This window comes from Echiichthys vipera (genome assembly GCF_963691815.1).
Source record: "Echiichthys vipera genome assembly, chromosome: 4".
In the NCBI taxonomy this organism is placed as follows: Eukaryota; Metazoa; Chordata; class Actinopteri; order Perciformes; family Trachinidae; genus Echiichthys; species Echiichthys vipera.
Genome location: NC_139829.1, coordinates 19,449,430 through 19,464,578, shown reverse-complemented (window position 1 = coordinate 19,464,578; position 15,149 = coordinate 19,449,430). Strand labels below are relative to the sequence as shown.

The 15,149-nt window shown below is 38.0% G+C and overlaps 2 protein-coding genes across 2 annotated transcripts; one reads left to right on the top strand and one right to left on the bottom strand.

The window, feature by feature from the left end:
- Nucleotides 1-540: 540 nt before the first annotated feature.
- On the bottom strand, nt 541-7,468 carry cfap251 (cilia and flagella associated protein 251; the record flags this gene model as incomplete). The annotated part of the gene is made up of 20 exons (XM_083912765.1): nt 541-629; nt 872-997; nt 1,149-1,377; nt 1,506-1,649; nt 2,417-2,507; nt 2,595-2,758; nt 2,988-3,096; nt 3,204-3,388; nt 3,584-3,760; nt 3,993-4,144; nt 4,267-4,517; nt 4,599-4,775; nt 4,877-5,130; nt 5,234-5,275; nt 5,355-5,432; nt 5,526-5,606; nt 6,164-6,272; nt 6,516-6,625; nt 6,791-6,931; nt 7,301-7,468. 20 exons carry the CDS (start codon nt 7,466-7,468, stop codon nt 541-543), a joined length of 2,877 nt encoding a protein of 958 aa, XP_083768891.1.
- Nucleotides 7,469-9,110: 1,642 nt separating this feature from the next.
- Nucleotides 9,111-14,362, top strand: LOC310946514 (rab5 GDP/GTP exchange factor-like). The gene is made up of 9 exons (XM_083912996.1): nt 9,111-9,322; nt 10,738-10,924; nt 11,301-11,428; nt 11,919-12,070; nt 12,169-12,238; nt 12,350-12,485; nt 12,575-12,669; nt 13,046-13,302; nt 13,403-14,362. Exons 2-9 carry the CDS (start codon nt 10,767-10,769, stop codon nt 13,814-13,816), a joined length of 1,410 nt encoding a protein of 469 aa, XP_083769122.1. The 5' UTR covers nt 9,111-9,322; nt 10,738-10,766; the 3' UTR covers nt 13,817-14,362.
- The last annotated feature ends 787 nt before the right edge of the window (nt 14,363-15,149 follow it).

The window sequence follows — 15,149 nt, the reverse complement described above, 5'->3', positions numbered from 1 at the left end:
CTAGACTTCTGCACAGTCACTTTCTGTTACTCACTAATATTGAGCCTTTAGTCCATGGATGAAAGTATTGCAATATTTATTTGCAGTATTACGAACTGGGTGTCTGTTGTGACATACTGGAAAGAAATGCTGTAGCACAGTTTTTCTTTTCTTCATTGTATACACACAAATTTAACAATGCACACAATTCTGAAAAGTTTAAGCTTGTGTATCAACTGCAAGACTATTAAACACACACTTCCATTATTTTCACTAAAATAGATTTTTTAAACATCAACCAGGACTGAACCGTCACTTTAAGCAATACAATTAAATACCCTTAAATAAAAGTATTAACAGAAAAAGTACCTTAAATACATTTTTATTAAAAAGGAAAATACTGTTCATTTTGTTCATCTTACAAAATACATTTTATATGTGACAAACTGGACATGATCTAATTTAATATTTATTTTATTCATCATATTTTGAATTAAAATAGACACTCAATGTATTCTGCTCCTCTTTAAGAGCAGCAGAGAGTCTGAGGCTCGTCAGACATCACTCTGGAGGGGAAGATCTGCCACTGTGCTCTGTGGAGGACGGGAGGCCCAGGATGAGACCTGTAAAAGTCTCCATGGATATCTCATCTGGGACCGCACACTCCAGGGAATATTCTGGATCTACACCTGAACACAAACAAACACACACACACACACACACACACACACACACACACACACACACACACACACACACACACACACACACACACACACACACACACACACACACACACACACACACACAGACACACATGCATCAAAAGTGATAATGTCTTTCAGCTGTTATGCAAGTTCTCAGGTTTGTGAGTGAGTTGTCTTTTACATACTGTCAGATTTATAAATATCATGCTCAGAACATTCCTCTCCTCCTCCTCCTCCTTCTTCTTCCTCTTCATTGAGGCCTAAAAGTGTAGTGAAACACTCAGCCACCTCCTCCTCAGTCATGTGTTCTCCTGTCAGAGATCATATCAAAATGATTCACATGTTGGACTTGGTGCCATATTAAAAATGAAACATGAGCATTGCGTGCAGAAACTTGAACAGGGAATCAAACTATTTCTCAGCGATGTGACAGTAATACAGTTAACACAGCCTGCAGCGTACCTCGAGCCTGAATTAGTTCTAGCAGGTCATGTCTCTGCAGAACAGGCTGTCCTGTATTATCACGGTCTCCAAGGATGTGAAAAGCTTGAATCAGCTCATTGATAGAGAGACCGAACGCTGGCCGGTGGTTGACATACAGCTTGATAAACTCCTCCAGGTCAATGTCGGTCACATATTTTCCTGTTTCTGCATACTTGCTGAACTTGACCTCGTTATGCATATCTTCTATCTGGTACAAAACGATGAAGCTATCTGTTATCACAGCCCTGAGATGTAAAACAGCATTTTACGGTAATGTTTTTACCGTCAGATAAAATGACATTCGCTGTTGAACAATGTCTTCTTTTACACATTTACCTCTTGCTCAGTGGGGAAGAAGGCCAAAGCTCTCATTAGAGAGGGAACCTCTGACAGAGGGATTTTGGTAGACAATCGTCGTTTCTCCATTGAGTCTGTTCCTTGATGACGGACTTGGCAGTAGTAGAAAAAGTCCTCCATCTCCTATAAACAGAAAAGCGCAGGGAACTGAGAATGGATGGTTATAATTCTATCAGACATGTCTAAAGCTCATAACTGAAAGAGGAAGTAAATGCTGCTATCTTAATCTTGTGGCCTTGTATAATCCAGAAATATATGTGAATTTGAGCAATACTGTCCAGTAGCAACTAGACTAAATTTGTATGTTAAGTATTATATTTTGCCACAAATGAATCCAGTCACTCACATACCATTTTCAATCATCCACACTGTTTTACATTTCTGTGACAATTAAGGGCATACTGTCGTACTGTTAATGAGTAATAACTCGTACAAAGAGTCACCAAAAAATAATGCAAGAAAACATAAATACATTTCAAAAAGAATGGCATGAGTCAAAGCTGAACCTGTCATCTTCACAATCAAACAAACAGAGGTAAAAGGGAGATATATAAAAGAATAACAAGAACTGGATAAACACAGTTATACGACATAAAGGTACCAATACAAAGGCTCAATAAAACCCACTGTGTAGAGAAATTATGCTCCACCAGCATGCTGAAATACTAACATATAAGTAAAACCACATATGAAAAATAACTCTAACCAAGTCACCAAAATCCTAAAGCTAAGTAAATCACCATAAAAAATAACATAATACATATGATTCTTGATGACACTGCATATTAGGGAATAGGACACGTGCATCTCCTTTCAAGTTAATGGAATAATCTGTGGCTGTTCACTCAACACTTGGCAGTTGTAGGGAACAAGGGACACTTTGAACTCACCCTGTAAAACTTGCCATCTCTGCCTCCTTCTAAAAGAGCGTAAAACGGCATCAGGTCCTTTCCTCCCAAAGCAGCTGCTGCCTCCAATGCACTGCAATCACAACAAGAGAGAAAATTACCTCCAGAAAACATGGTCACAATAATGTATTTCCTCTGGATCTCATGTATTTAACTTTACTTTAAGCTTATCTCCCACGACAGGACAGTGCAGTCGGATCGTCCTGCAGTGAAAACAAAGCGGCCGTCGTAGGAGCACGCAAAAGTGGACACCCCTGTTGGATGGCAGATCAAAGCGTTGGACTTGTAGGGGTTCCCATCCAGAGGCAATATCTGGAGACCCACCTGTAAATACAACACTCTCTTAAGATCAATAATGTAAATAACTGTGCAACAACTTGTCTCACAAGGCTTGTTAGTGTTTGTAAAAGACAATAAAAGACACTTTTAAGAGTGATAAATGACATATTTCAGACATTTCTTGATGTCATAGAGCAGATCCTTTGCTAAAATACCACAATCAATATTGAGCCAGTTACTTAATAAAATACTACAAACAAATTCAAGCACCGACCTTGTCCTCTGTGATGTATGCCAGGTAATATGAGTTTGTTCCAGCTTCCATGGGAAGGACCTCTATTTTCTTAATAGGAGAGCCATATGTCGGGCCAAGGAGAGTCTTTCTGTTTTTGTAAAGTACATGTAATGTTTTCAAGTATTTGTGGTGACAACAGTTGGAGAAATACATTTTTTTACCAATAATCTGATCTTGTTACAGTATCTCACAGACCTGCACATCTTGGTGGTGCTGTTGAAAAGCTTCATCTTGTATTGGTCTGAGGCAACAAGAAGAAATTGCTCCGCAGTGAAAAGAGGATACCAAGTCATGCCCATCGGCACAGCGCTTTGCTCAATGCGCTCCGAGCTTAGGATGAGAAGATTATTCACGCCACTGTTTTCCAGGTCATACTCCACCTGGTGTTCACAGAGAGGTGTGAGGCATTAATAATAATAACCATAATAATAATAATAATAACTTGGACTTATATAGCGCCTTTCATGGTACCCAAGGTCACTGTTACTCACTAGTCACTCACCCATTAGTCACAATTAAAAAAAACAAACATCACAAAACACAAAACTAGTCCACAGTCTTACAACTTAACTAACCAGTCGACGGTCCATCCCCAGAGAGAGCAGTCTGGGTTGGTCGCTGTCCTGGTGAACCCCAAAAAGAAGGTCTTTGATGGGCTTGTAGTGGGAGTGGTGTCTGCCCATATACTCCCAACGAGGCAGAGAGCCTTTGTTAGTCTGCATGCAGAATACAGTCACTGCTTTTCCTGCATCCTAAGAGTGAATAAGGAAATAAAATGACACTTGAGGTTATAAGCATTTTAAAGTGTACAAGCTTAGATTTCCAATCCATTACAATAGTCTCAAACCTATTGTATTTCCTAATCGTAGCTTTAAAAAAAAAAAAAAATACCAACATTATATCTCAAACACCTGTCCGGAATAACTGTTGCTGATAACTAAGTTCGAACATATATCACTTGATAATTAAAAAGGACTTGCTCACCGCAGTGGCAAGATACTTTGAGTCTGAGGAGAAGGTAATGTGATGGATGGCGTCTTTAGTGTAATGGAAACACTCCTCTGAAACACTTTGTAAAGTGCTCGGATTCAGTATGTGAACAGCTCCACTGCCAAAGCCAACTGCCAGGAACAATCCTGTCGAGATACAACAAGGCGGCTAAATGTAATGACAAATTGCAAATTCATGCAACAGCTGGGTAACTGGTAATTTGCAATGTTTGCTTGTCGCAAAGACAGTCAGGAAGCATTTGGCTCACCTTGAGGATCAAAAGTGACACACTGAATCTGCTTCTCTGTCTCGAAGACCCTGCTGCAGATGATCACTTTGTTGTTATAGTCCCACGCTTTTAAAATACCCATTTGGTTGCCCATAGCAACAACTGGCTGTTTAGGGTGGCAAGCCACTGCATATACAGGCTCACAATCTTCATGCAGCAGGATTTGAGGGACGCCTTTCTGCGTATTTACATGCAACACTGTGGAACTGACCGTGGACACAACAAAATTCCTGCAGAAAAAGAGAGGCCGGCTTGGCTAATTTGTGCATAACAGTTCAGACTGAAGACATTATAGAGTGTATTTCTTCTACCTGATGATTAATGGTTTTGCCTCTACAGTGCAGTCCTCCAGGTATCCTTCTGTACACTCTTTGGAAAAGGAAATGGAAACAATAGCATCCAGGTTGAATTCACTGTACCAGGTGAGAAGCATGAATTCATCATCATAAATGTTGATGTGGCCTTGAGTGTCGCCAGTCACGATACAACTGTGATATCAAACGACACACAGACAAAGAGAGATTAAAGAGTAATACATACATTACACTTACACAAAACCATATCAAAATGTCTCATTCTCTCTGGCTACCTGTCAGTTACGGTGAGAGCGGTGATTGGATTGTTCTGAAGTTTAATGAGCTTGACTCTTTCTGTGGGGAGGCTTTGGTTTGCAGCTAAGTCTTTCAACACATCCCACACCACAAGGCTTCCTGCTGCAGTCGCTGTTAGGATCTGAGCCTTTCGCCAGTGAAACACAGACTGGCTCAGTGACCCGCCAGCCATGCTGACAGTCGGAGAAGTGTCAGCAGAAGCATCAGATCCACAGGTTGCTGCATCATGGAACTGGGATTGAAACATTGTAATGTATTTATCAATAAACTCATACGACAGAAACATCTCTGACAATTTGGCACCATCTTCTATAGAGTGTACATGATTATTTTACCTTCTTAAGATTGAGGGCACAGTATTGCAGACCTCCCTGGGCCTTAAAAAAGGTCAGATTATTATTGCAATAAACATAACAGCTGTATTATCCATATATATATAAAAGGAACAGGACTTACCATGCTGTAAAATAACACCTGTTTTTCACTACTGCTGAGCAGCTGGGTGCTATCATGTGGATTAGAAATAACATAATCCTGAAAAATAATCAAACATTTGAACATTCCAGCTGCTGAATGCCATAAAATTAGATGACATTAAAATGTTACAGGATGACAAAAGTTACCTACTTGGAAACCATATTTAGGATTGAGTTCAGTAAACCACAAAGGCTTATCTGTATTATTTGTCCAATCCCAAGTACATACACACTGTGAAAAGGTCATCAAATGGTTAATGGATTGTGAAGAGATGGACATCTTTAATATTGTCAAAACCAGTATGAATTAATAATCAGTGTTTTGTGAACTTGTGTGGTATGGTTATATCTAGAAATAGCACAGTTCCAATATATTAAGCATTTGATAAAAGGTTAGATACTTTATATTATTTTAATTTATAAATGGTCCTTAAACCTAATCCTAAAAAAATAAATAAAATCATGACATAATGGTCCTAAATATATAAGTAAATCTCAGTTATCTACACTATCATATGATCATCATATGAGACACTTTTTGGCGCTCTCACATTTAAAGTAACAGAAAGTCACATAGTGTTTGGTAGTACTTCTTTTGAGAGATGAAGTATCACTACTAATAAAATCTGGGCGAGTCCTGTGACTGTCTGTTTCCTCTTCATCGGGAATGAAGACCAGAAAATGCTAAAACCACAGGTCATAAATTTGGATCTTTGGTTGTGCATTTTGCATCCTAGATTAAACAACACTGATAAAAAATAAATGGAAAAAAGCAGCTGTCATACTCACTTGAACTTCCTCAGCCCCGAGGGTTACCAGATATTTTGTGTCACCTGAAAATGCCATTGCGATGACACCCCCCTCAGGATGACAATCAAACAATGTTTGCACAGGAATGCTGAAATATTGTTCATTTATATAGTTACTATCAATAGCAAGTGTTAATGCTTAAATTAATACATGTAGATACAAGAGCTACCAGGAAGGTTTTCGTTGCCACCGTACTCTACGGGGGAGTTGTTGGGAATGTGTAAATCATAAAGTGGTCATAGAGTGGGTCTATACCTACTCTGTACAGTGTCCTGAGATAACTTTTCTTATGATTTGGCACTATAAATAAAATTGAATTGAATTGAATTACCCAGAATAGGAGTCCCATATCATCACTGTGCTTTTCGGCCCCTTGTCTGCTGTTGCAATCCAGCGTCTGTCTTCACTCACACACATACACGAGATGGGGCAGCAGTGACCCTGAGAAGATTGAGTGTACACAGTACAGTAGGTTATTTAAATCAACACGCATGTTGTTCTGTAAAAAATATGTCCACCCAGATAACCCACAACACTGACTTAATCTGAAGGAAGCTGTCTTGTCTCCTTTTTATGACATATTACTCAAGAATAAGTATAATTTACCTGAAGTATGTGCTGGGAATTTGAGGTTTGGTTGTAGATGACCCCGACATGAGCTCCAGCATAGAGGACCACCAGCTGATTGTGGTCTTGCAGACTGAAGGCAGGAAGAGCAGGATTCATCCCAAATACCCATTCTAGAGACTGAATTAAGAGCAAATGTGCAATACTGTTAAGAGCCAGTGAAAGTTCGGAGTACAGGGATAAAGGGGTTGGATTATCATTGTTTGTTTATGCTATTTTATGAAGTAATTATTTGATATTTATTTATTTATTGCACTAAATATATCAATAAGTTTATTATTTTTGATTCAATTAAATAAATATGTCTACCATGTATAATTATTGTTTTCTATATTCTTTTTTAGACATGTTTTAAATACAATTTAAATCAAATCAACCAATCAAAAAAAGTTATCAAATGTATCTAAGCAAATGAGGAGTAATTTGAGGTGAACAGAGGGTCAATGTGCAAACAGTTTTATACAAATATACACATTCAACCGTACGTACCAAAGCATGGTGTGTGGTAGTAGGAGTGATCTTCTTTGGGAAGAGTGTGTCTCTGGTCGCTGTGTAGACTTGAGACTGCCCGGTACTCTTGAGCATGTCAGAGTCTGTTTCTTCTCCCCAAACTCCTGCACTTTTCCCAAACTCTCCCTTAGCTTCAGCATCTGACATGATGTCTAACCACTCTTTTCGGACAATTTATCCCTCTTTTCAATAAATTCATAGAACTAATAAACACATGACCACAATATCAGCTCTTGCACAATTGTCCTCATTCAAATGTCGACAGAAATCTATATAAATATATATATTTAATCTTAAATACTCTATTGTATGAAAAAAAACAACCCACAATAATCAAACGTTGGCTAGCTCCTGCAAAGAGTCTTGTTGCCTAGTTACCAGCGCGCAGGACCAGTGACGCGCTTTAAAAACTAAATAAAGGCGTTCCGATTAAGCCTTTCAAATTAAAAGCACGATTAATAATGCTTTAAAAACTGATTAAAACAGCTGACTAAAGTTAAACATTATTTTGCAAAAAGAGATTTTACATGCAACACATGCAATCATCTCATAAAATGTGATTTCTTTTTTTCAATTTTAGTTTTAGTTTAACAAAATAGACCACCTTAAACACGCCAAATGGTGCCATAGACTGACATTAATTAATTAATGTTATTAATAAAATAACAGTGAAAATCACGTCATATATTATTCAAAATCCCTATGACTGTCTGTATTTTCACACGTTTCACAAGTTGATTTGATGAAACTTTTTTATTTCAAACGTAAAAAAGAACAGAGAAAAGGGTCACATAGAAAGTAATAATATTACACAATATTTATTATTTATATATATTACACAAACATGAATAATAAATGTTTGATTTTTCTTTTTCGTTTTTTTTAACATGTCCGAAAAGGAGTGTATACACTTATTTAATCCAGCACCTTCACCATAATTCATTGTTAGTTAGTAAACAGCTTTCTCTGTCATACATGTATTTAATTTACTTAACAAGTATCTTTTTTTTTTTTAAATAAATGATAGAATGTACTTTTTGTGATTGTGAGGGGAGACTATTGAACATGTTTTTGTAGATTGTTATCATGTTGCTTATTTTTTTTATTTTATTTACAGAAGTACCTTTCAAAATGTTTTGTAAAAATTGTAATACTAACAAAGATCGATTTATTACCAGTTCTTAACAATCCCAAATATTCGGCAGGTGAAACTTACATAATTAATTTGATCATTATCTTAGCAAAATACTATATCTATAACATGATTTGGCTTATAAATATATTTTAAATCATATTTGACCAGTATGGAAAACTTAAAACTCAAAGATAATAAATTGGCACAAACTTTTAGATTATTTGGGGATTTCAAATGCACTCCCTTAGTTTAGCAGACCCTGCGCGTTTTTGTTTTTGTTATTTCTTCATTAATATCTCTGTGTTTTACTGTCTTTGTGCATTTTAATTTAGGTTCCTATTATTTCTACATTTGAAAATACATTTTGTTATTGCGTATAACTCTGGGACATGGAAGAAACGTTTGTATTGAATCTTTTCATTTAAATTTTTTTTAAAAACATCTTACGGTAATGACATTAAAAAATAACAGTATTTTTATACCGTATTCAAATTAGCCATCCCCGTAAGTATGTTAATGATGGGTTATGGGAAGAGACGTGACAGTGCAGGGAACATTTTTCCGCGATGCTTTTACTTTGAAGGGTCGATATCGTGTTGGTGACTACTTCCGACTTCTCACTTGTCCCCACAAGTCTTTCCGGTTCCTCGGGTTTGAAAGCAGCTGACTTTCCGCCTGTGTCTTAAATTAGTTCACCGTGAATTGTCGCTCCCTCTGTTTCGTTATTTTGTAACAACATCTCGTTGACCAACGTCTGAAGATTGACCTGTTCTCATTGTTCACTTTGTGAGGAGTTTGTGACGGTTACGAAAAAACACCCCGATAAGGAAGCGGCTGACGTCAGTGAGGATGTCACCAACTGACAGGTGAGAAGGCTTTTCAACCACAGGGACATTTACCCTTGTGTTTATTTACTTTTTTTTTTTAACTTCGTGACAAGTTTAATTAGTTTGTACATCAAACCGAAATAGGTTAGTAAAGTCATTTTCAGCTTTTGCCGCTTGACGTCCGCTAACATTAGCCGGTGTTCTTATCTCTCAGCTGACAGTCAGCCACCCTCGTAAACCGTTATTGATTTTCTTTAGGGGGTTTGAACTGCGTTTTGAGTGTCAGTTCACTTTCTATTAGATAATTGGCGCTTTGGTGTGGTATTAGATATTGTGTATCATGTTTCTATTAACAGTTAACTTTCATGAAAGTCACGTGGAAGAGCTAGTGAAGGGCATTAAAGCAAAGTGGAAGAAAGAAAAACCCATCACTTGATACTGATTCACAACTGTTTCGCTACTGTACAGATACATTTATACTTCTATTACATTCACTACATTCCTGTTTACATCTATACTTGTTATTATCCATATAGCCTACATTTTACTACAGTCCTCATTTTATTCAATTACTGTCTAATTCATATTACTTTATTTCCTTGTGATATTTTAATTATCTATTGAACTTGCACAACTTTCTGTTTGGATTATGATTTTGTTGTTAGTATCTTAATTTTCTGTCTTATTTTATTAGTATTGTTGGAGGGAACCTGAGACCTAAGATTCTCGTTTTCAATGACTGTTATTGTTGCACATATGATAAAAAACGACCTTGAACCTGGAAAAAAGTAGACGAAAGAAAAACTCACTGTCAATGAAAACTTGCACAACTGAGCAACGTGAATTTGGATATAAATGATAAATTATTGGACGGCATTTTCTTAAAATGTGTGCCAATCTCTCTCTTTTTAAATTGTAGGTAGTTGATAATTTACATGGTAAAGTTATTGATGTACAAGACACTATATTTTTTCAGAAAACAGTTGTCAGTTGATTCTTATTTTCTTCAATGAAAGTATTTTCAGTTTGAAGCAGAATCAGAGAACATTTAAAATCCCACCAGTGTAACCAAATGGAAATTGCCAATTTTCATTCTCTTAATGGCAAAATACAGGGAAATCATAATGTTTTGAGTGTTCCTGTGTTATAGTGTGCCGAATTGCAGCGTTGTGTGTTCAAGTTGAGTCTGCATGATGTATTAACAGGGCCTGTAAAGATGCCCATGATGTATTAACAGGGCCTGTAAAGATGCCCAAGGTTATGTACCAAGTTTTACTCAACCAAGCTATAGCCAACATCAAACTTGTGAGATTTAGGTCCCTGTCCTCACAAACGCAGGACAAACAGTTTCCTTTAAAGTTTTTAACTTTCAATACAACTACTGTACTGTATATTAGACTTACAGAGTATGTTAAAAAACTATAAATAATAGATATTAATGTTATGTCCAATAGGTTGGAATAGTATATAAAAGAGCTCTACAATGTGGACCGATAAGCACAGAGGAATCAGAGTTTCTAAGGAGGAGCTGCTCTGCAAGAACGCCTGTGGGTATTATGGAAACCCTGCATGGCAAGGCTTCTGCTCCAAGTGCTGGAGAGAGAAATCACGTCAGACTGGAGCCTCGAGGCAAGACACAAGGTAAACACGTTCACCCCTCAAAGGAGTATTTAGATCCTGACAGTTTTGTGAGCTGTGGACTGGTTACATTCGTATATTATCAACACAGTGGTGTCGGTATGTAGAACCACATCTTAAAAGCAACACATGGAAAAAACCTGATAGTTACACCAATGATGATTACCTGAATGTGCACTGGAGGACATAGTCTGCATACTCATTTTACACAAATTAAAAATGTACTAAATGTTTCAATTTATGAAGTTAATATTAGTCCCAACTGGATGAGTAAAGGTGACTTAATGTTAATTAATAATACTTTGTTAATATAACTATCTTCTATTATAACTGTCTTATAATTATCAGCCTTGGTCTAAACTGGGTTTATTCCTTGTAGGCCGAGCAATGATGGAACTCCTCTCACCTTCTCCAAATTTGAGGAGAAGAAAAACACAGAGAAAGGTCGTCGAATTAACACAATGAGGAGACTCTTCTGGGGCACCCCATCTCCTCCAAAACATCAAGGTAATTCTGTTAGCTTTGTGTACTTTGATTTTGTGCTGCCATAAAAAGTTAAAAATGGTATCTGCAAAATTTTGGGTTTAGTTGCCTTACAGTAAAGTATATCAGCTGATTTGTCGTATTAGGTTCAGACAAAAGCTGTATTGCCAAATCAAAATATTTATTTACAACCTAGTTCTGCCAGTTATGTGTCTCATAAACCTACAAAGTCTATTGAGATCAACACAGAAACTATGACTTGATTTATCTCTGTGAAGTAAACCAGCACATTTAGCATTCCTGCATCATGAGACAGCCCTGCTTTTGTTTGTTGTTCCTGGGTATATGTGGTGATTATGTCCCCAACTCCACCCTGAGTGCCCTGTTGATTCACGATTTCATTAAATGCAGTGACTTGGCCAGCAGTATGTCAACAAATGGAGCAATTCTGAGTGTCATGTTTCAGTTTTAAAACATGTTTACTTACTGATCTGGTCGGATCTTGTCCCTTTAGAGTCTTCTGAAAGCCATGCAAATATGTTAAAAGCTTACCAGAGCCTCGAACCTGGGGACTTCACTGGTTTCCTAAAGATCCTAAGGAGCTCCTCCTCCCAGCGCCTGCAGTCCCGATGTACAGCTTTCCTCAACACAATGGAGGCGTACCATGTAATTATCAGCTTAAATGTTCAACATTACACGTATAACTTATGTTTGCTGTCAGAAATGTTCTGATCATAGCTCCTCATCATCTTTGCTCCTCACAGGATCTGCCGGTACAGAAGCAGTCCGATCTCGTTCAGGATTTCTACCAGTCTTTTGCTGAATATTTTAGAAGTGAGTACAGATAAGTTCAACACTTCTCGGGCTGTTTATTCTGAAAACATGAGAATTTAAATGACCTTTGAGTTGTTATTTTATAACTATACATTTGATTTTTATTTACAGGTTTTCCTGAGGCTCAGGTCACTCAGATAATGGAGCATGTAGAGAAGTTAATAATGACACGGTTACACAAATGGGTTTTCTGTCATGACAGCTGTGATGATGAACACAAGGACCTGGCTCTCCAGAGAAGGATACGGTAACCCTTATGTACAAGTGGCTATTGTTGTATTTGATCAAAACCTCTAACCCAGCGCCCGGTTTGACATTGATGTCTTTGTTTTGCAGATCTTTGAACTGGATCACTCCGCAGATGCTGAGCGTCCCCTTTCCTGATAAAACGACTGGAGTCACAGGCGACCCCTTCCTGCCTGCTATAACAGGTGATTCATAACTTCAGTACTAAAGGACTCAATCATCACATATGTCCACATAGTCCACCATACAACAGTGCTATGACGTTTTTACAGTTTTTCTATTGATTGAACAAATGCAACACAAACAGTGAATGAGTGAGCTATAGTGATGCTGGTAGGCAGATCGTATTACCTTTGGCAGATGCAGAGTAGCTGTAACATATTTAGTGGACAGACATGACAGTGTGTTGAGGTCCTCATCTAACTTTCTGTCTGAAAATTAAAAGTATATTTTCCAAAGTGTTGTGGAAACTACTCCTTTAAACTCAGTAAACATTACTTATAGGTCTGAAATGCTAGTCTTTGACATTTTGTTTTGCCTTCTTATTTTTCTTTTTAACAGCCATAATTGAAATGGATGCCAAACGAGCACCTCAGGACAAACTTGCATGCGTGTCCAAATGCAGTCAGCATGTCTTCGAAGCGCTCTCCACCTCGAACAACGAGCCCGCTAATGCCGATGACTTCCTGTCAGGCCTGGTTTATGTGGTGCTGAAGGCCAATCCACCTCGCCTTCACTCCAACATGCAATATGTGATTCGTTTTGGTCTCCCTCACAGTCTGATGGCAGGAGAGAGCGGCTACTATTTCACAAATTTGGTAAGTTTATTCCAAAGTTACTCATCCTGCGCACACCACAGGATGCTGCGATACAAGGTCAATTGATCACTCATGTCTTTGCCCTTGTCCCCTGCTTTAGTCTTGTGCAGTAGCCTTCATTGAAAAGCTGGATGGACCAGCGCTCAATCTCAGTCCAGAGGAGTTCGAGGGCTACATGCTGCGTCAGCGGGTTCCCTCTGCAGGAAAGAGGCAGCAGGTTGCCAGTGACACACAGCATCTGTTAGAAGAGCTAAAAGGCAGACAGGAGAAGCTGGACCAAGGGGTGGACGCTCTCAACATGCAGCTACAAATGTGGGTAAAAAATGTCCATACACAACTGGATGAGGCAACAGCCCAGTTCGCTCTGGTGCAGAAGGAGATAACGACTGAGGCTGAGCTGTCACAGGTTTCGTCACCCTCATCTCATGATGCATCACCGCAAGAGGTTGACAAAGACGAGCCGGTGCTGGTGTTTACGGATCAACATGCAGGTCCACAAGATACAGACTGTTAGCTCTTTTAACAAAAACAACTAATCCGGTACTTGACTCTCTTAAATCATCAGCACTAATCACAGATTGCTTTCCGCACCCCACACTTGCACACATTCCAACCACAGAAAGCTTGGATTTGTAAGCCAATTGAACATGAAGGAAAACTTCTTGAAGGAAACTTTTTGCACTAGTATCCTCTTAACAGATGAAGGCCATTACAAATACGTTCCAATTTATAATAACAGATGTGATCAAAATTCATATTTAAGCACTCAGGGTACACAGCACTTGGGGGGGACATCACCTAACATGTTAAGATTTAATATCCACTTTCTTTCCTGATAGCTTCACCGATGTGCCTCGATGTAAACTGCTGTGAAATAAAACAAATGCTACAGGAGAAAATGTTAAATAGCAGTTGTGGACCACTACAAGTCAGGGGTTGTATTTAGATAAACCATGTTTTAAAAGCTGCAGATCTGTTCTCATCATGCTGCCTTAAAGATGAAATAACTGGCACAAAAACAATTTGAAGACTTTTAAACATCTCCGTTACTGTGTAGAAGTTATGTGTTGTTTACAAAAAGTTTATAAAGAAATTATAGTGTTTTATGTAGGGATCAATTATTGTATCCAATATTATATTAAAGTTATATGATTTAATATTATATGTTTTCGTGTATTATTTTTCGTGCAGGTATTTCTTTAAAGAGCATTTGGTCTGCTTTTTTTTCTTGCAAACTCAAAGAGGAGTCTAGTATTAATACATCACTTCAAATAAAGTGCCAAACTGATTTTGTGTGCTTGAATACTGCAAATTGAGAGTAAATATGTGTGTGGGTATTTTATATTACTGTATTTTTACTAATGCATACATATCCACATGTTCTGACATTGATGACAGCTGTCCATCAACCATTTACTTTATAAGTGTCAATTTTGTATCACCTTTTTGGTTTCTTTGGTTGCGGCACATATTGGTGTGAAAGTGAATGAGGAGGCGGATGAGATGGCAAAGAGGAGGAAAGAGTGCAAATTAATTTGCGGTATTGTGGAAGAATAAATAGGTCTCTAAAAGAAAAGTGGCAAAGTCTTTGGAGAAGGAAAGGAAAGGAAGGGCATATTTTTCAGTGCAGGAAAGCGTAGGTAAAGGAAAGTGCACTTACAGGTGCAGTAGAAAAGACTAATCTCAAGATTGAGACTTGGACACTGTGGGCTGAGGAGGGCTCTCTTCAGGAAACTTGGGGCAGATGGGGAAACCGTTTTTAACTTGCGCACACTTCTACATCTGGATTCTTGGGTTAAAACAAAGAAATTGGTGGATTATCTTCACAAAACAGGATTGTATAAAAG